This window comes from Podarcis filfolensis (genome assembly GCF_964270895.1).
Source record: "Podarcis filfolensis genome assembly, chromosome: 5".
Taxonomy (NCBI): Eukaryota; Metazoa; Chordata; class Lepidosauria; order Squamata; family Lacertidae; genus Podarcis; species Podarcis filfolensis.
Window position 1 is genome coordinate 85,970,929 of NC_139608.1, and position 19,320 is coordinate 85,990,248.

The 19,320-nt window shown below is 48.2% G+C and overlaps 2 protein-coding genes across 22 annotated transcripts in view; both read left to right on the forward strand.

Annotated features, from left to right (window-relative positions):
• The window catches only part of GBF1 (golgi brefeldin A resistant guanine nucleotide exchange factor 1), a 79,851-nt gene extending 77,892 nt beyond the window's left edge, over positions 1–1,959 (forward strand). For 7 of the 21 annotated variants that reach the window (XM_083615454.1, XM_083615469.1, XM_083615465.1 and 4 more), the window contains one exon: positions 572–1,959. In XM_083615454.1, the coding sequence (XP_083471580.1) occupies positions 572–858 (287 nt within the window). In that variant the 3' untranslated portion in view covers positions 859–1,959. The remainder of the gene's footprint in view (positions 1–571) is intronic. The other 14 variants (XM_083615455.1, XM_083615460.1, XM_083615456.1 and 11 more) reach the window with 3 other exon arrangements.
• An 8,034-nt stretch (positions 1,960–9,993) lies between these two features.
• The window catches only part of NFKB2 (nuclear factor kappa B subunit 2), an 83,517-nt gene continuing 74,190 nt past the window's right edge, over positions 9,994–19,320 (forward strand). Inside the window, exon 1 of the mRNA XM_083615569.1 lies at positions 9,994–10,142. Within this exon, the coding sequence (XP_083471695.1) occupies positions 10,078–10,142 (65 nt within the window). The 5' untranslated portion in view covers positions 9,994–10,077. The remainder of the gene's footprint in view (positions 10,143–19,320) is intronic.

Below are 19,320 nucleotides of genomic sequence, written 5' to 3' on the forward strand. Positions count from 1 at the left end.
TGGGCAGGTTCATCTGGAAAGAGGCGGTCCTTGAGATATTGGAGTCCCTGGAACAGTGAGTGAAAAGAAACCAAGATAAAAAGGAATGATTTGTGTGTACTTATACACACCCAGAGTGAGCTAGGTGAAGCTTGGGGAGGTCATGGAACATATTAGGTAAAGGTAAAGGGACCCCTGACCATTAGTCATGGCCGACTCTGGGGTTGCAGCGCTCATCTAGCTTTACTGGCCGAGGAAGCCGGCATACAGCTTCCGGGTCATGTGGCCAGCATGACTAAGCTGCTTTTGGCGAACCAGAGCAGCGCACGGAAACACTGTATACCTTCCCGCCGGAGTGGTACCTATTTATCTACTTGCACTTTGACGTGCTTTCGAACTGCTAGGTTGGCAGGAGCAGGGACCGAACAACGGGAGCTCACCCTATCGCGGGGATTCGAACTGCCGACCTTCTGATCGGCAAGTCCTAGGCTCTGTGGTTTAACCCACAGCGCCACCCGCGTCCCCATGGAACATATTATCTGGTGACTAATTTTCCTCTTGAACAAGTGAAAAATCTATTCTCTTCTCTCAGCAGACCCTGAGACGGCTGCAGTTCCAAGCAGTTCCAGTCTCTCTGGACCACAGTTCCACCCTCCAGCAGCAGCACCTGTGAAAGTGAGCTCGGCGAAAGATGCACCTCAAGCGGTGGCACAGCAACCTCTTATTCTTCAGCCTCTGGCCTCCCCCTTGCAGGTGGGAGTGCCACCTATGACTCTACCTATTATTCTGAACCCAGCCCTCATAGAGGCCACCTCTCCTGTGCCTCTTCTGGCCTCCCAGCGGCCGACTGACCCCATGACAGCTTCTGAAGTCAACTGAGGAGAGGAGTAAAGAGGACAGTTGGCTGCAGGGGTGATGGTGGTCCAGGATGCTCTGTCTGGTAGAAGCCATGATTGCTGTAGGGAAGACCCTAGCAGAAGTGTGGAAGGCCACTTTGCAATGTGGCTGTCCTCCCCAGTGGACCTAAGGCCAACGTTTCCATCCCAGCTCATCTGTTCCATGGCCCTTGGCTCCTTTTGTGCAGAGGCAATCTCTGTGTGGGTGATGACCAGCTCCTCTTCTCTTTAGAGTTAGGGGGCAGCAGTCAGTTTTTCAGCACACACCTTCTGCTGCCTGTGATCTAATAGAAAAGAAAGAAGGTAGGCGTTTCCTGCAGAGTGGAGCAGGGGAGCTATATTCCCTAGGAAATTAAGCAGAGACGCTCCTATTACGGATATTTGCTTGCCTATATTCTTTGGCGTTGACTTGAGAATATGACTTTTCCTATCGCCCCTCTTTGGCTTGACTCTTCAGGGTACTCTTCAGCTACTCTGCTGGGTAGCGAGAGCTGGGGGGGGAAATATCTGCCCACTGGACAAGACCAGAGAATGTGGGACAGGAAGCAGAGGCCTGGGCCCAGGACAGGGAGGGGGAACCTCTGCAGTGCTGAGCGAGCTGTACCATCTTGACTAAGTCTTGTACTGGAAGCTCTCCTCCTTTCAGTTAAATCTCACTGGGTGCCCTCCAGGCATTCTTTGCTTGCACGCACGATCTCCTCACAAGATAACTAGACTCGGGCGATTAGCGCCCGATAAAGTGAGAGGCTTCTGGGAGCGGGCAGGAATTGGCCGTACATGATGCTCTAACTCATTTGGGAACAGGCTGCTAAATTTTCCTTCTGGTCGCTTTCACTTTAGGAGGATGCCGTTACCCCCTCCTGCACCTCTGGCCTCTTAGCACAAAAGCAGAGTGAAATGTGTCTCATCTAGTGCTTCCTTCCTCTTATGCATTAGGCTAAAATTCTCCACATTTATTGCAGAATCCCATTGGGAACTGAAGCCAGTGTCTACTGTGTGGAACGGCAGGTGACTGTGTGTGTGTATATATATATAAGGAGTCTATTGACTTTTTACAGTGGAATAAATATGACCTGTAAATGAATTATTTTGGCTTAGCAGTTCTTCTCCCCCACCCCATCCCTCCCCCACCAGGGGTGCCAACTTGAATAAAATATTGGGGATCCCAGGTAAGCCGCCCCCCATATAATCAGTCACATGATGTGCCACACCCACCATTTGAATGCCTATCAACTTGGGGGGGGCGACCCCCTCAAATATTTTATATTCTCCTACCACATTCATATTTTGATGCCGTTTGAGGGCGTGGATGTTTTATCACCCTTAACAATTGATGATAGCTCCTCACGGACATGAGGTTCTTGTCCCTACCTTGGGGACTCAGCCAATCCAGCCTTTTCAGGTGTTCCTTCAGGGTGGTGGAGGCGCTGCAGATGGCCAGTTGTCTATTGCTGCCATTAGGTAAGCCCACATGGTGGCGCATACAGTCCGTTGACACCACCCTGCTCCTCACTCACCAATCTGCTTGATGCCCACTCAGGCATGTTGCGGTGGAGCATGTGCATCCGATGAGCACATGGAGTGCACAGCCTGGAGTGCCTTCCTCTCTACCGCCTCAGTCTATTCTGCCTTTCCCGACAGTACTGCCTGCGATGCACTGAAAAGGAGATTAGGCAAGACAGCCAGTTACTCCAAGCCAGTAATAAGCAAACATTACTTGGGGAGGGGGTGGTGTCAGGATGAATGGCCAAGGGGCTGTTTCCCCTCAACATCCCCCTCTCCCCTTTCTCACACTTGAGACTTGGCAGAGCACTCCTAGGTTGCAGTTAGGAAGGAATACAGATTTGTGTGTGTGTGTGTGCACCACAAAATTGTTGCCTTCAATCGCAGTGTGGCTAGAATCCAATTTCTGTCACTGTAAAGTAGGGATTAACAATTATGAAGGCTTCGGGGTCAAGTCTGCCCCTCTGTGTGATACCAGCTGGTCTCCCAATTGCCCATATTAGTGCACATATTACAAAGATGTGCGTGCAAACATGTCTGTCTATATAAGCGGGAAAGAACATTAGCAATGGCATTCTGCTAAGACAGATTGCTTGCAAAAATTTGTACGTTAGGCAAAATGGCATAGAGAAATGGATGCGTGGGTATAAATGCACCAAAGTGTTATGAATTTTCACAAATATTCTTTTTGTAAAAAAATGCAAGCTTATGTGAAGATTGAACAAACTGAACTTAAGATTGTAAAGATGACAAACTCAGAGAAACCGAGAATGAGAAGGTTTGTCAATCCCTCATAGGAAAGCCATACATACAGCATCCTCCACACTGTTCCATTCTACCGAGTATGTAGACCACCATTAAGCCTGTTACTGAATCTTTCCCACCTTAAAACTGCTGAAATTCCTGATACACTTTTGAACTTGAGTAGCATTAAAAGGCCACTTTCACAAAACGTGTCCACCTAGTTCTAACATCCCAGCTGGAGAAAACATTTTTAGTGCAATCCATTGCTATGAAACTGTTTATCACAGGTTTGTGTTCAGCCTCTACCTGATAAGAACATCCAGACTTTGCTGAAGTAAGCATAGGGATCCTCTCTGCTTATACAAATGACCCAAAGAGTGCAGTTTCTTTCCAGCTCAATGCGTGTGTTTGACAAGACTCTTGTGATTAGCTCCAATCACCCTATTAATGTATTTTAATCGTTATGTGAATTGAAAGTAATTGCGGTTTGAAAATGCAACAACTGGTGCAGGAAGAATGAGGTATAGTTGCTCAGGGTAAAGACAAATGTGAACAAGAGGATTGTCCCCGAAACATTTGTTTGCTTTAAAGAGTCAGCAGTTATTTGCAGAATATTTACCTATGAATACAAGAGCTGTCTTTCAGGATCAGAGCAAGGTCCATGTAGCTCAGCATTCCACTTATCACAACAGAAACTTGGATGCCGATGGAAGATCACCAGCAGGGAATCAAGATGCATAGAGCATTCTGGAATATTCTGCTTGCAAACTGAACTGTCATTCAGCTATTGCAGCTAATGGCAGAGACTTTTTAAAGCAGCCATCTCTGCTTGTGGTCATTACTACATCTTGTGGCAATTGCCGTATTTTTTGCTCTATAAAACTCACTTTTTCACTCCAAAAAAGTAAGGGGAAATGTGTGTGTGTCTTATGGAGCGAATGCAGGCTGCGCAGCTATCCCAGAAGCCAGAACAGCAAGAGGGATTGCTGCTTTCACTGCGCAGCGATCCCTCTTGCTGTTCTGGCTTCTGAGATTCAGAATATTTTTTTTCTTGTTTTCCTCCTCCAAAAACTAGGTGCGTCTTGTGGTCTGGTGCGTCTTATAGAGCGAAAAATACGGTGGTTCTATGTTACAAGAGTTCCACTGAATCAGACGAAGGGCGGATCTAATAGTTACCAACACTGCCCAGAAATTTATCCAGGAACCTGACATGTAGGGCAAGAAAACAACACCCCTCTCTCCTTGTGTTAGTTGCCCCTGCCCAAGCAAGTGGTGTTCTGAGGCTGTCTCTGAAAATGGAGATTCTAGTTTGTGGTTGTGGCTTGATAACAACTGATAGGCTTGGATCAGTTTGCCTGATCCTCTTTTAAGTGTTGGCCAGGCGAGTGACCATCAACACAACATGTGGCAGTGAATTGTGTGTGTGTGTTACGTGTTGTTTGGCAGTGGATGCAGGATACTTATTCAATCAAGTGTCACTGAGTGGTGCAGAGTTCTAGTATAATAAAGAGAAGGATATGGAATGAGGAAGTACCCAAAACATGCATTTGGGGTGGAGGTGAAGGAAGGGATGCTGCACTGTGGACCAGATAGGAAAGCACCTATCAGAACTCATGCCAATCTTTTGCACTGTTTGTGCTACAAAGCCTTGGTTTTGTTTTGTCAGTTATCACTGCTTTTAGGGAACTCCTTCCTCTGACAGTAAAGTCAGAAGATTAGTGTCTACATGTAAGCTCTTTTCTTGGGCAATTAAACTGCGGCTGTGTATTTCTGCCCTTATTGAAGAACTGGCTAAGGAAACTTTAAAAGTCAGCAAAATTGTTCAGAGATTATAGCTGGTAGAGGTACCTATTTTGACGGTGGAGATGATGGCATTGTGTACCTCTGCCACAGAGGTCTTGGCAAAGAGTGGAATCTATGCTTGAAAAACACCAAAAAGAGCTGGCCTCCCTGACAGCTAGAAACATGGCTCTGTAAGGGCAAAGTAATGTGACTGGGTAGGTCTTCCACAGTGCACACAAGAACACAAGGTAAACTGAATTTGTGATGGCTTTTTTCAAAGATCTGCTGTATCTGATTAAATGTGCAATTGGATCCTTTAAGCCTTCACCTGCTGGAGGTATATTCCCCGAGCATCAACTTCAACATGTTGCACTTTTCCACCAGAGAAGACATTGTGTGTTGTGCAGCATAGAGGGCGACTAACATGAAATTTGCTCATTGCTCCTCAGGAGTTCCAGGGCTATTGTGCATTAAACTATTGAACAGGGGTAGACTCTGTGCTGCTCTCCAGTTACTGTTCACTAAAATTCTGATCACCCCAACCATTGGCTATTACGCTGCCTGAGGCTGATGTAAGTTACAGACCAACATCTGGAGGCTACTACATGGACTAACACTACTATAGTCATAATTAAAGATGACCACTAGAGGGTCTGGAGAACCAGCATAAATGTTCATTCAAGTTGGACAAGTAGTCTCTCTTGTGTGTCTAATATTCAATGGCCTTTGCAGCTGAAGAGTGTGATGATCTGTGCCCTTTGTAGACTATGCAGGCACATCCATGGGAAAATGCTGCACAAGGCATCTTCCTAGGGGTGGGCTCACATCTTCCCTGATTTTATTTGATCACCACAATGATTTATGGTCAAGATTATTTATGATTTAAGGTTCAAGAGGAACCAGGGGTGTTTCCAGACTGTTGCTGTTTTTTGTTTTTGTTTTGCATACTGGCAAATTCAGGTTGCACAAGTACAATGAATTTGGCGCTCCTGTACAACGAACCCACATCCCCCAACGAACGGGCATTTTGCAATAAGGAAAGTGGTGGAGAAATGCACTGGAAAGTGTCGAAGGATGCTTGATTTGATGCAATATCATCTAACCTCCCTGCAAACAAACCATAATAAACTGGCCATTTGGAAACACTCGGCATCTGTGTTTTCTTCCTTTTGTGTGTGTTTTCATTTTCACTGTGTTTTCCCATGCTTGTGCCACCATGCTTTATGGCACAGCAGCCTTCTCCTTAAGGAGTGTATAGGATGTGAGGTCCAGCTGCTGCTGCTGCGCCAGCCATGGAGACAGACTTTTCTCCTTGTGGGGAACCTCTGACAGCGAACAAAAGAATCTACGAAGAGGTCCACCAAAACCCTTCTACTTTTCTTTGTGGGACCTGGCAGGTGTGATCTCTTTCCTGGCATTAATAGTCAAAATGGAAATGGATGGAAGGGATATGAGGTTGGTGGATTAAAAAGCAGGGGGGAACAGAAGTCTAGTGATTATAGAACAGCCCTGACTGGCTTTTGGGTCTGCTGGAAGAGACATTAAATGTTGCTAAACCTGTTCCCTTATGCCTTGGATGTCCCCCTTCTTGGGCTGTGTGTGGAGTAATTCTGGAACATTAACCTGGCTTAGACGTCAGATAGATCCTGAATGGGAGCGGGCAGGTAAGAAATGGTAAGAAACAAGTTGCTTCCTTTTCCCATGTCTTTAAATATGGCAGTCTGGATTTAAAAAAGGGCTGGGATGATGAAGCTGTACTCTCCAGCTAACATCATCCCTGACCAGCCCACACTAACAGGATCTGATGGGATTTCTCCAACAACAGAAGGACCCAGGCTCTCTATGCTTGGGTTGGGGGATCCTTAGGATGTCTTTGGTGTTGAATTGTGCAAGACTCAACTAATTAAAGTTGGGGGGAGAAGGTTAGCAATTTGGGGGTCTGTGTACTTTATTGGATATTGAAGGTGGGATATGTTGGAATCACAGTGCAGCCTCCGCATAATAAACGGAGAGTTGATTGCCCTACCCAAACAGGGCCAATCCAAGACATTTTGCCACCTGAGGCAAAGTCTCTCTTTCTTAAGGGAGGGGAAGGGGAAAGAGATCTGGGACTTGGTGCAAATAGCTGGGGCTCCGCCTTTGGGGACCACCCCCAATAGCACTCTGCTTCCATTGGCACTGATAGAAAGCTCTTTTCAAGCATAACTGCAGTGTAGGGTTTGGGTTTTGGTCACAATACATGGGATGGGCGGGTTAATTCTTTTCTCCCCAGTTGTGAGTTAATATTTACTTATTGTTACAGTATATGTATATGTATATGTCTTTTTTCTTACAAAATAATTTGAGGTGAATTACATCTTGAGCTAGGCAGAATTTACTCTCAGATGGCAGTTACTTTTAAAAGTGTAGCTGGGAGCAGGGAAGAGACTGCTGAAAGATCCAGGTCTTAATCCCTTTGGTGTCCCCCTCCACTCTGAGAATACTTGGGCCTGCGGATGTGGCAAGATGACCATGCATGTAGCATATGCCTTCCCATGGAACTAGGGCTTTGATGAGTTACACCTATACGTGTAGTGTTCTGTCTTCAGTTTAGTAAGAGATTTACACAGCTAAGCATCTCTGAGATGCTTAAGTATTTTGCCACCCTGCCTGAAGGTGTACCACAGGGCAGTCCAACATTTCATACCAAGTGGGGCCACAAGAGTAAAGGTAAAGGGACCCCTGACCGTTAGGTCCAGTCGCGGACGACTCTGGGGTTGTGGTGCTCATACCGCTTTATTGGCCGAGGGAGCTGACGTACAGCTTCCGGGTCATGTGGCCAGCATGGCTAAGCCGCTTCTGGCGAACCAGGGCAGCGCATGGAAATGTCGTTTACCTTCCCGCTGGAGCGGTACCTATTTATCTACTTGCACTGGCGTGCTTTCGAACTGCTAGGTTGGCAGGAGCAGGGCCGAGCAACGGGAGCTCACCCCGTCGCGGGGATTCGAACCGCCAACCTTCTGATCAGCAAGCCCTAGGCTCTGTCGTTTAGATCACAGCGCCACCCGTGTCCCACTTTGACACAAAACCCACAGGCCACACACTGCCATCATCATCATTTGTTTAAGAAGGCATGAAATTGATGGTGTGTTAGCCAAGGTATTTAGGTGTCCCCTAGTTTGTCCTGTATTTCCTGTGTTGGCATGGATTTGTTGTTTTTGTAGAAGTGTTTTAGACAGTGTAGACCTTTGGCTTGCCAGGTTTTTATCTGGAGGTTTTGTGCTGCGTGTTGGAATAGTGGGTGATAGGCCAGGGGGGGTTAGTGGGGGTGGGCATGGGGATAGTTTGCCTACTTTTCCCTCCTGACACACACTGCCTTGTTCTGTGGCGGGGGTTGGGGGGAAGGAGCCAGGCCAAAATTTGACCCTCCCATCTTGCAGCCCTTGCACTGCCATCCCAAAGCCAGCTGAGGTACTGGGTGTGTGAGGCTCTGGCAGGGTCCTGGAGCCCTCCCACCTCTTTCCTGACAAAGTGTTAACTAGACTTTAGGAGGGAGTCATAGAATCACAGAATTGGAAGGGACCACAAGGGTCATCTAGTCCAGCCCCCTGCAATGCAGGAATATTTGGCCCAATGTGGGGTTCAAACTCATGAGCCTGGTACTAAGAGTCCCGGGCTCTATCAACGGAGCTATCCCAGGAGGTCCTTGTCAGTTGTCACAGCCCTCATGCCTCTTCCCAAAGCCTTGCTTACCCAGCTTTGGGAAGGCACAACGAGAGCTAGGGAGGGGGGCATGTTGGACAACCCCTGTCTACCAGGACAGGACAGGTGCTACACTGTAGAGTGTTGAGGTGGCTAAAATGCCAGAGCCCTGCTCTCACCCAGGAAGGAGCAGTAGGGCACTACCACCTAGACTTGGCAGATCTATCCATACGAGTATAAGTTGTTTCAAACAATTTTCAGCACTATATTTTTTAATTGCTGCAACGTGTAACCTGTCCTGCAGGTTGAACTATTTTTTTTGGGGGGGGGAGGGGAGAAGCTAAGTCCCACAAGACATGGCACATGCCCACTATTTGAATGGCAATTCCCATCAACTTTGCTGGGGCCCAACCCCCTTAAATATTTTATTGGGGAGGCCGAAGGGACCTCAGCCTCTAGGAGTTCACTCCTATCCTGTCCTGGGACCTTTTGATAAACTGGGTAGGTAAGAAATCACCATCATACCCTGACTGAATCCACAGGTCTCCAACCCACCTGTAACCAAATGGAGAAAGTGGCAGCACTTTAAAGAAAAAAAAACCCTGCCCTAGTCTTGGCTAGGCCAGGCCACTACATCCGTGTGTGGGTGTGGGTGGGTGTGGAGAGAGAGATTAAAACCAAAGTTTCTTTGCGGGAGTGCGGCAGGGCTGTAGGTTCAAGCCCCGGCATCCTCAGATGCAGCTGAGGAAGCCGCTCCCACTCCGTGAAACTCTGGAACAGCGTCTCCCAAACTTTGGGATTTGGAACTACAATTCCCATCACCCCTGACCACTGGTCTTGCTAGCTAGGGATGATGGGAGTTGTAGTCCCAAAAAACCAGACGGCGACCCACGTTTGGGGTAACCTTGCGCCTGGACCAATGGTCTGTCTCGGTCTCTCCTCTCACACGCGTATTTGCCAGAAGCAGCGCCAACTCAACTTCCCCCTCTCTGGTAACTTTCCAAGCCTCGCCGGGCCGCAAGCGCGAAAAGCACAAACCAGCCCTTGAGGGGGAGAGACGGAGAGCCTCTTCTGCCCAAGAAGGGCGCTTTCTGGCGCGCCTCTCGCTCCCCTCAGGAAAGGCACAGCCTCTCCTTTTCGCTGAGGCGAAGACGAGCGCGCGCAGAGCTCTCCCTTCCCCGACCTCTCCAAGCCGGGGCGGGCAGCGCGCGGAGACCGGCCCCCGAGGCGGGGTCGCCCCGTCCCATGCCGGCCTCGCTCCTCCTCCTCGGGGGGCGGGAAGTTACGCTTTGGCCGCCGCTGGGCTGGAGCCCCGCCGACTTTGGCGCCGTCGTCGTCGTCCCGCGCTCCAGTCAGTCCGCTGCGCAAGGGGCCGAGGGCCTTGGTAGGGGCCGGCGCCAGGCGTGCTGCAGCCGACTCCCTCCTGGCGCCCACCGGACGCTGGCTGGGCGGGCGGGCGAGCTCCCCCTGTCGGGCGCGCCTCCGCCCCAAAATGCCCGCCTGGGCGATCCTGCCTATCGCCTTGCCCGCCTTCAGCATCACCGGCATGTGGATCGTGTGAGTAACCCAGGACGGGGCGGGAAGGGACCCTCACGAGGGGTCGAGCGCGCCACGCTTCCAGCCAGCGGCGTTTCTGCCCCGAGCGGCTCGGGGGGCTCCGGCGCCGCCGGGGGGAGGCGAAGGTGGCGGGCTGCGCTGCGCTCCGGAGCCGCGGCTGCCGCTGCTTCTTCACGGCTCCGCCTGCCCGCGCCCTGGCCTGGCCTCTCCGCTCGGCCCTGCGCCCGCGAGCCTGCCCTCCGGACTGAGCCGGGGATGGCCCTCGCATCTCCTCGAAAAAGCGCCTCCGCTTCTCCTCCACCCGTGCAAGCCGGGGTGGAAGTGAGCCAGTGCCAGTGGAAAGTTTCAGGGCTGAGAGCTGTTAGGGTGGAGGGCGGCATCTGCGTGGAAGGATGCTTTGCGTGTCGTGTGTTTGTGTCTCGCCCGCCCGGAAATGCGCCCAGCCTGCCACATGTTTCCAGAGCGCTGCTTATACAGTAGTGCGATGCGCGCTCCTCGTGCGTGCCCGAGGTGTCTTCCCGACGACATGCTTATCAAGCATTCCTCCGGATTTGTTTTCGCGCAGTTTTGCGCACGAGTTGGATGACGCCCCGGGTGTGCTGAGCATTGATTCTGATTCGTTTGGCCAGAGATGTTCGGACATTGCATCAAAGCAATGAAAGGAGATTCCGACAAAACATCAGGAAGAACTCTCTTGTAGTAAGAGCTGTTGGACAGTGGAACGGTCTCCCTCTGAAGGTTGTGGTCTCTCCTTCCTTAGAGTTTTTTTAAGCAGAGGTTTTTAAGTGCATTTCTCCTCTGTCTCTTTCATTTACAAAGTTTCAATGTTTGACCGGGTGTCAATCAGCTACTGGTAAATTCAATTTACTTCATCATGCAATTGGGTTAGAATTGTAGAGTTGGAAGGGACTGCGAGGGTCATCTAGTCTAACTCCGTGCAAGGTAGGAATCTCAGCATGACAGATGGTCATCCAAAGGCAAGGTAACTGCTTTTTACAGAAGTGAAAGCCTTGCCAAATGAAGGACTGGCAGAACAAGTGCAAACCAATTATATGGCAAATCAGAAGGAATGACAAAAGGGCACCTCTAAAGGCGCTTAGGCTAAATAATTGAGACTTCTTTAAAAATGCACCAGACAGGCAGTGCAGCTGTTAAGATGAAAAAAGGTGCAAAGGGAGGGGCATGGGGGAAATCACAGAACAGCTAAATAAATCCTTTGCCCCTCCCTACAGGGGTTTAGAGACCCACAAGTGAACTATATATATATATATATATATGTACTGCACCTAAGACATGCAAAGGATGGGGCTATAGACATTTTAGAAACTGGCAGCTTAAAACCCAGCTTCCCATTGTCAGCTGCCATTTACCCAAGCAGCTGCAGGGGTAGTTGGTTTCTTACAAGAGTGGAAGCTGCTCAGCGTTCCACTGCCCAACTTCAGAATTTTACAGGAACTCCTGAAGTCTATACTCTGCAGCTGAGCTATTTCAGTAGCTATTGCGATAAAAAGCATTGATCTCAAAAGCCTAAGGAGGAGGGAGGCTAGCTAAGAACAAGATATATCCTAAGCCTCCATTAAAGTTGGTTTGGCACCCTTACTCAACAAGCCTGATTCCCCCCCCCCCCGCAACTGGACTTCTTGCCATAAGGAAAGTGACATGAAAAGGCACTGGAACGTGTGGCAGAACAAACTGCTTGACCCAGTGTCATATACCCTCCTGGAAAACAAATTGGAGCAAATGTTCGGTACGCAGCCGGTCACTGTTTAACCTCCCCACAAACTTTGTGCAGGCAAAATTGTGAAGCAGTTGAAAGATTTTCCATAAGTGTCTCTGTTTTCAAATAACAAAATCCTTCACACAGGTCCATTACAGTCAGTTTGAGACATTTTTGTAGCAATGTGGGGTTGATGAAGGAAGAGAGGTGGGGAGGGAGAAAGGAGAAAACAGAGAAAGAGAAAATAGGAGGGGTGAAACCAGAGAGGGTGAGGGACTTCCATTATTTACATAGTGTATGAGTGGAGATTTTTTTGTCCGCATCGCATGGGTAGGTGTCTTATTTTTGCTGGCAGAGCGAGTGATCAGAGGGCCCAAGTTATGGTTAGTTGCAGTTGACTGGTTGCAGGGTGTTTTGTTTGTGTGTGAGGTTAAGTTAGCCCTATTGATTCATAGTTGTTAGGGCAGGGGAGGGGGTCATTGTCTTGTTGGCCTTTGTATGTGATAAAGAGGAGCCACACAAGGGGGAAGGCCTCCTTCTTTGTTTGATCCCATGATAGATTCAGTCTGCTGATTAGTTTTTCTAGTAGCGCTGTTTCCCATGCAGTTTGGTACCAGTGGTCCATGTTCACTGCCAAAAGGTCTCTCCAGTGTCTGGTAAATATTCACCCATGCATTTTCCCCTGCTCAGGGGTGCCAACTTGAATAAAATATTGGGAGGGCGGACAGGTAAGCTCCACCCCACATAATCTATCAGAAAACTAGGTACACATACAGTATTTGAATGGCAATGCCCATCAACCGGGGGGCGGAGGCTCAAATATTTTCTTGGGGGTGGCTGAAAGTACCTTGGCCCCTAGGAATTGGCTCCTGTGCCCCCCACCCTTTTACCCTTTCTGGGGGAAATACCCACAAAGTTTTTTTTAAAAAAAAAACAGCAGCAGCAGCAGGAACACCTTGTTGCCAAGAACCCTGATATTTCCTTGACCTGTTCAAAACATTAAGCCCTTCCCTGGAAACATGCACAGTCGCCATTGTTTGCCTGGCTTGAGAGTAAATCCTATGGATTAGTGGGATTTACTTCTGAGTAAGCATGCATAGTGTTGGGCTACTGGTTTCGCCTCGGACTAAAAGATCAAGCAACCTGTCTAGCAGCGGTGGGGCTCAGGGTTGCCTGTCACTACCAGATGGCTGTCTACCCTTGATTGGTGTGTTTAGTTAGCAGATTCTTCCAAGCTGAATCACTTTCTAGGCTTCTTGTCAATTCTGGACAATGCAGGAGAGGCAGACGGTTGCCTCAAAACATTTGCGGTGCCTCAGGCAGGAAATCTGCATTGTCAAAATATGCGGCTAAACTAAATTACAACTGGCTGCCCTTTACAGATATTCCGTAATGTGCTGCCTGAGGAAGGCTGCTTCAACCTGACTGATTGGTATCTTGTTGAATCTGTCTTGTCTGGTTGTAAGGAGACAGTTGCCTGCCCGTTCGTTAGCTGCAAGACAACGCGTTTGGGTTGTCTGGCTAGGGAGGGAGCAAGATGCAAATATTCAAATAACTCCAGGTATATAGGGACATAGGAAGTTGCATTTTGAGTCAGGCCATGGACCGTCTACCTCTGTATCACCTACACTGGCCGGCAGCAGTTCTCCAGAGTTTCAGATGAGGAACAAATAATAAGTCCCCTCTCGAATGAAAACCCAAGATGGTTCCTGAAATTCATTCTGACTGGGCAGATAAAATATAACAGATAGAATTTTGCAGGGTGTGTTGTTAGCGTGTGAAAACGGTCAAGCTCCAAGGAAGCCCAGGCAGCCACCTCTAGATGGTGGAGGCGCCAGGCGTCATCCTGGCGCCCGGGCATCTTCACTTGATTGCAAGTGGCTGTTAAAGGTAAAGAGACGCCTGACCATTAGGTCCAGTTGTGGCCGACTCTGGGGTTGCGGCACTCATCTTGCTTTATTGGCCGAGGGAGCCGGCGTACAGCTTCCGGGTCATGTGGCCAGCATGACTAAGCCGCTTCTGGCGAACCAGAGCAGCACACAGAAATGCCGTTTACCTTCCTGCTGGAGCGGTACCTATTTATCTACTTGCACTTTGATGTGCTTTCGAACTGCTAGGTTGGCAGGAGCAGGGACCGAGCACTCACCCCGTCACGGGGATTCGAACTGCCGACCTTCTGATAGGCAAGTCCTAGGCTCTGTGGTTTAACCCACAGCGCCACCCATGTCCCAAGTGGCTGTTAGCCAGGTGCAAAATACGCCTGGCAAATTTTGAACACTGTTCCTGCAGTGTTGGCTGCTGCCATTCCCAGATGCTGAGTAGAGTTTGCAAGAAAATGGGCAAAGACTTCGGAAGGATTCACAAAAGTGAGGAGGGAGCGGGTAGGTTGGAGCTTCATAGGGCAAGGGATTTGCTTTTGGCTTGTTAATAAGCCAAACTACTCCCCGATTTTTTGCAAGAAGCAACTTGGTTTATTTCTGAGTCAGTGTTGATACAAGCCATAGGTGACTTGCCCATCACTCCCACCAATATACTGTGCTGCAAGGCATTTCTGGGGAGGCTGGCCAGAGGTCCCCTATTTTATGTGGCCAACTTGCAAGCACAAGCAGTGGAGGTTTATGGCCTAGGTCCTAGGAGCATGAGAGCCTGTGGGGCCAGTTTTGGATGAACAGATGCAGAGCTGTATATATACTTTAGCACACATTGAAGAGGCACTGTGTTTCACAGGCTGGTTTTGTAAAAACCAAAACCAAAAAACCATACCCTTTTGGACTGGCTCTTTTCGGACTGCTTTAGATGGCATGCCACATCTGTTCCATACCTGCTTCTTACTGCAGAGCATCACAGTTTCCTTAAATACAACGGAGAACCTTATTCCAGTGGGTTCCCTCCTTTGAAGCGACCCTGTTAATAAAAGATAACACAAAATCCTTGCGGCAGCTACTTTGTTGATGCAACCTTATTTTCAGAGTTGGTGGTGAGGTGACACCTCTTCTCCCACTCCGGGTGTTTCCTTAAGAAAGGCCTTCTGCTCCCCCACCCGCACTTCCCTTCTGTTGATCATTAGCTGTTGTTTATTGTCTCTCAGCCCATGTGACAGCACTTGTATCTCAGCCAGTTTGCATTAATTTCGAGAACAGCGTTGCATGAGCTACTGCCTTGAAAGCTCATAAGGCAACCAGCAGGAGTTACAATGCTGGGAGTACATGTCTGTCATTGAATTCTTCAGAATTCACACGTAGTCATGTCTTCCTGTTGTTTGGCTTGGGTTTGGTTTCTACCTGTAGATAGCTCAGCCTGTAGAGCATGAATCTCCTAATATCAGGGTCATGTATTTGAGCCCCACACTGGAGAAAAGTTTCCTTGCCTTTCTGGGGCTTGATGACCCTTGAGGTCCCTTCCAACCTTGTTTCAATGATTATCTACCTCCGCTTGCCAATCTGCAAAGCAGAAATACAGTGGCAGCTTCCTTAAGCTGGTGGTTGAGGATACATAAGATAATGCAAGTTCCCATTGGTTTGTGAAGATCAGCTGGTGGTCACTGCCAACCTGAGCTTCTTCTCAGGAATGCTATGCAACTGAAATACAGTTTTGGGCTCCTTAGAGGAAAAGAGATCAGGCAAGCTGTAGCAAGAGTGGCTTTGATATAGAACTGTTGCGTCCAGAAGAAGCAGATGATGAGCTAGGTTTGCAGACTGCACTTCCTTGCTTATAGTGATCCCAGGGTGGTTCCCAAAATATCACAAAATAAATAGCAGTTACAAAAATATACAAGCCCTGGGTTTGGTTTTGGTTATGAGGTCCATGCTTTTGTTGCATTGGTGTGCTGTTTAGGGGCAAGTCAGGACAGTCCCTTCTGCTGCTTCAAGAGAGCTTCTGTTTTCTGAATTGGCCTCTTTCAGGATTGTGTTGAGTTCTACCTAAACAGAAGAGGCGCTCTGTTTCTCCCCGATCTTGACTTCTGCTGTGATACTCATCCAGCTCTGTCCATAGGTACTGCAAGTTCAGAAATGCTTGCAAATCCTTTTGATTTGTGTTTCTCTGTCTGAAAGTTCATTGGGCTTTGCTGCAGACAGTACCAGCAAGGTCGCATCCAGACAACCTTCTTATCGAGCATCCTGATTTGTTTACCGGGGTGGTGCTGGTGGTCCAACTATTTATTGAGCATTCATTCAGATTTTTTGTTCACAGAGAGTTTAGACCATGCTGAGTCAAGCAAGTGTTACCCGCTTCACTTTTCGCCGCTTTTTACTCTCACTTGGCTTTTCCACAAAAAGTCCAGTGTTTTGAGGAAGTGAGTTTATTGCGCAAGGCTTCCCAACGAACAATAATTGCACAGCCTGAGTTTGCTAGTATGTGTTTGAATGCCACCCAAAAATATCAACAGTTGGGAAGCGCCCAGAAGAAACTATGGGTGAAAGCTGAAGGTATCAAATAAAACAAACCCCCTCTGAGATCAGTGTTCCCAATTGGTTGGGCAGCTCTCATATCCTGTTGTGGGTCCTAGCCACTGAGGGTTAAGTCTTTTGGGGGGTCTTTTATACTTCTCTTAGGGGCAAAATCCAAAACTTTTGATCAGGTAGCCTACAATCCTTTTTTTCAAAACATGATTTAGAACTTCTTGCAGGGGGGGCAGCTGCGTAAATAATGGGTTTTTGTTTGGTAATTTCCACATACTACAAGATCATACAGGGCAAGATCATTTACAGTACAGTGGTACCTCAGGTTACAGATGCCTCAGGTTACAGACTCTGCTAACCCCAAAATAGTACCTCGGGTTAAGAACTTTACTTCAGGATGAGAACAGAAATTGCACAGTGGTGGCGCGGCAGCAGCAGGACGCCCCATTAGCTAAAGTGGTACCTCAGGTTAAGAATAGTTTCAGGTTAAGAACGGGCCTCCGGAACAAATTAAGTTCTTAACCTGAGGTACCACTGTACTGGAAGACAAAGGCCAGGTCCAAAAAATATATATCATGAAACTAGTTACATGAGCCCAAGGGTGGGGGTCTCAAACAGTAACCTCTTTTTCTCATGTTACATGTTAAATTGGTTTTGAAACTTGAGTGCATGATGTACAGTATGTATTTTACAGAAAAACGTTGGTTTGACAAGAGGGTCATGGACTCAGTTTTAAGAGATTGTGTGTAAGCTATTACAGACCCTCATTGAAATTCAAATTTTGCTTTAAACCACATTACTATACCATACCTTCCAACGTTTTTCTGAGGGACGTCCCATTCCATAATGATCATTTTACTATTTATACCACCACACATCTGACTGGGTTACCCCAACCACTCTGGACAGCTTCCAACATATATAATAACATAATAAAACATTAAGTATTTTTTAAAAAAACTTCCCTATACAGGATTGCCTTCAGATGGCTCGGGGGTTGGATAATCTCATACCCTCCAACATTTCTCCGATGAAAATAGGGGCATCCTAAGGAAAAGTGGGACATTCCGGGATCAAATCAGAAACCGGGACGGCTTCTCTAAATCACGACATCCCTGGAAAATAGGGACACTTGGAGGGTCTGCTGTACAAAACAGTAAAGGATAAAACCATAAATAGAAGCAATGGATGCAATGACGAGAAGGCAAGCAGAGCAGACTGGATGCTATGCTATGCTTACACAAAGCAGGTTGGATGAGGACCGTAGATGAAGCCATTGTTGCTGTTTAGTCATTTAGTTGTGTCTGACTCTTCGTGACCCCGTGGACCAGAGCACGCCAGGCACTCCTGTCTTCCACTGCCTCCCGCAGTTTGGTCAAACTCATGCTGGTAGCTTCGAGAACACTATCCAACCATCTTGTCCTCTGTCATCCCCTTCTCCTTGTGCCCTCCATCTTTCCCAACATCAGGGTCTTTTCCAGGGAGTCTTCTCTTCTCATGAGGTGGCCAAAGTATTGGAGTCTCAGATGAAGCCATGGCCTTGTGAAAAAGGAAGGAGCCCTATGCTTAGAATTTTGAATGTGGGCACCCAGCAACAGGAAACCCCTCCTCCCCAGTACACCTGAGAAACTGCAGCTCCAGGCCCAGTCATAGGGACTAATTACAGCATTTAGCCAATTGCTAGTTTCTCTTGCATGATTCAGGACGTCTGTGGTTTCGTCTCGGCTCCTTCATCCCATCCAGCCACTCCATGTTAATTTGCTTGGCTGGCGGTGCCGGCTGCTTATTATACCTCAGCCATAAATAATGGAAGTGCGGTTGGTAGCCTAGGGTGAATGATGCTTGTACGTGGCTGGGCATGGTTTGGGCACTTCTTGGGGTCTTGCCCGCTGATCCTACCCCCTGGAGAAAGCTGCTATTTGAAAAATAAAATCTGTGAACTTGGTGTTGGCCAAAGCCATTCTGACTTTGAGTCGTAGAATTGTAGCGTCGGAAGGGACCGTGAGGGTCTTCTAGTCCCAACTTCTTGCAACACAGGACTCTCTTGCACAACGCAGGGCTCAAACCCACAGCCCTGAGATTAAGAGTCTCATGCTCTACTGACTTGCACCATGGTAGTGCCAGTAATGTTGTCTTCCTGCCTTTGCCAGAGAGTGAAGGGAGCTATGAGTTTTTGTTTAGCGGTAGGAGCAACCAACCTTTAGAACTGGCCGAGCAGTCTTGGATTTCTTGGACCTATAAGTAATAAGTAAGCAAATGAATGCTGGGACGCGGGTGGTTCTGTGGGTTAAACCACAGAGCCTAGGACTTGCCAATCAGAAGGTCGGCGGTTCGAATCCCCGCGACGGGGTGAGCTCCCGTTGTTCGGTCCCTGCTCCTGCCAGCCTAGCAGTTCGAAAGCACGTCAAAGTGCAAGTAGATAAATAGGTACTGCTCCGGCGGGAAGGTAAACGGCGTTTCCGTGCGCTGCTCTGGTTCGCCAGAAGCGGCTTAGTCATGCTGGCCACATGACCCGGAAGCTGTACGCCGGCTCCCTCGGCCAATAAAGCGAGATGAGCGCCACAACCCCAGAGTCGGTCACGACTGGACCTAATGGTCAGGGGTCCCTTTACCCCTTTACCTTTAAGCAAATGAAAGCTTTCCATAAAGCTATAACATCATACACTGGGAGCTGCCTGTTAGTTCTTTATTTATAAATGATGTGAATTTAAGCAAGCAGGTCCTTGCAAACAGAATGTTGCAGAGTGTATAATTGGGGTGCGTGCTTGTGGTCACTTCAGGCAACCTGTTAATGAACATCCAGATTTATTTGGACAAAGTTTGCAGGTAGGTTACATGTTTATTGAATATTCATGCAGATTAAATGAGGTTAAGTCAAGCAATGGTTACCCCACGTTTTCCAGTACATTTCGTAACCCCCTTTCTTATTGCAAAAAGTCTCATTTTTTGCAGATAGGGGAGAAGCAGGTTTATTACATAAGAGCCCAAATCCACCATAATTGTGCAATGCCCACTTTCTGGTATGAATTGAAACCCACCCACAATACAGTGACAGCCTGGA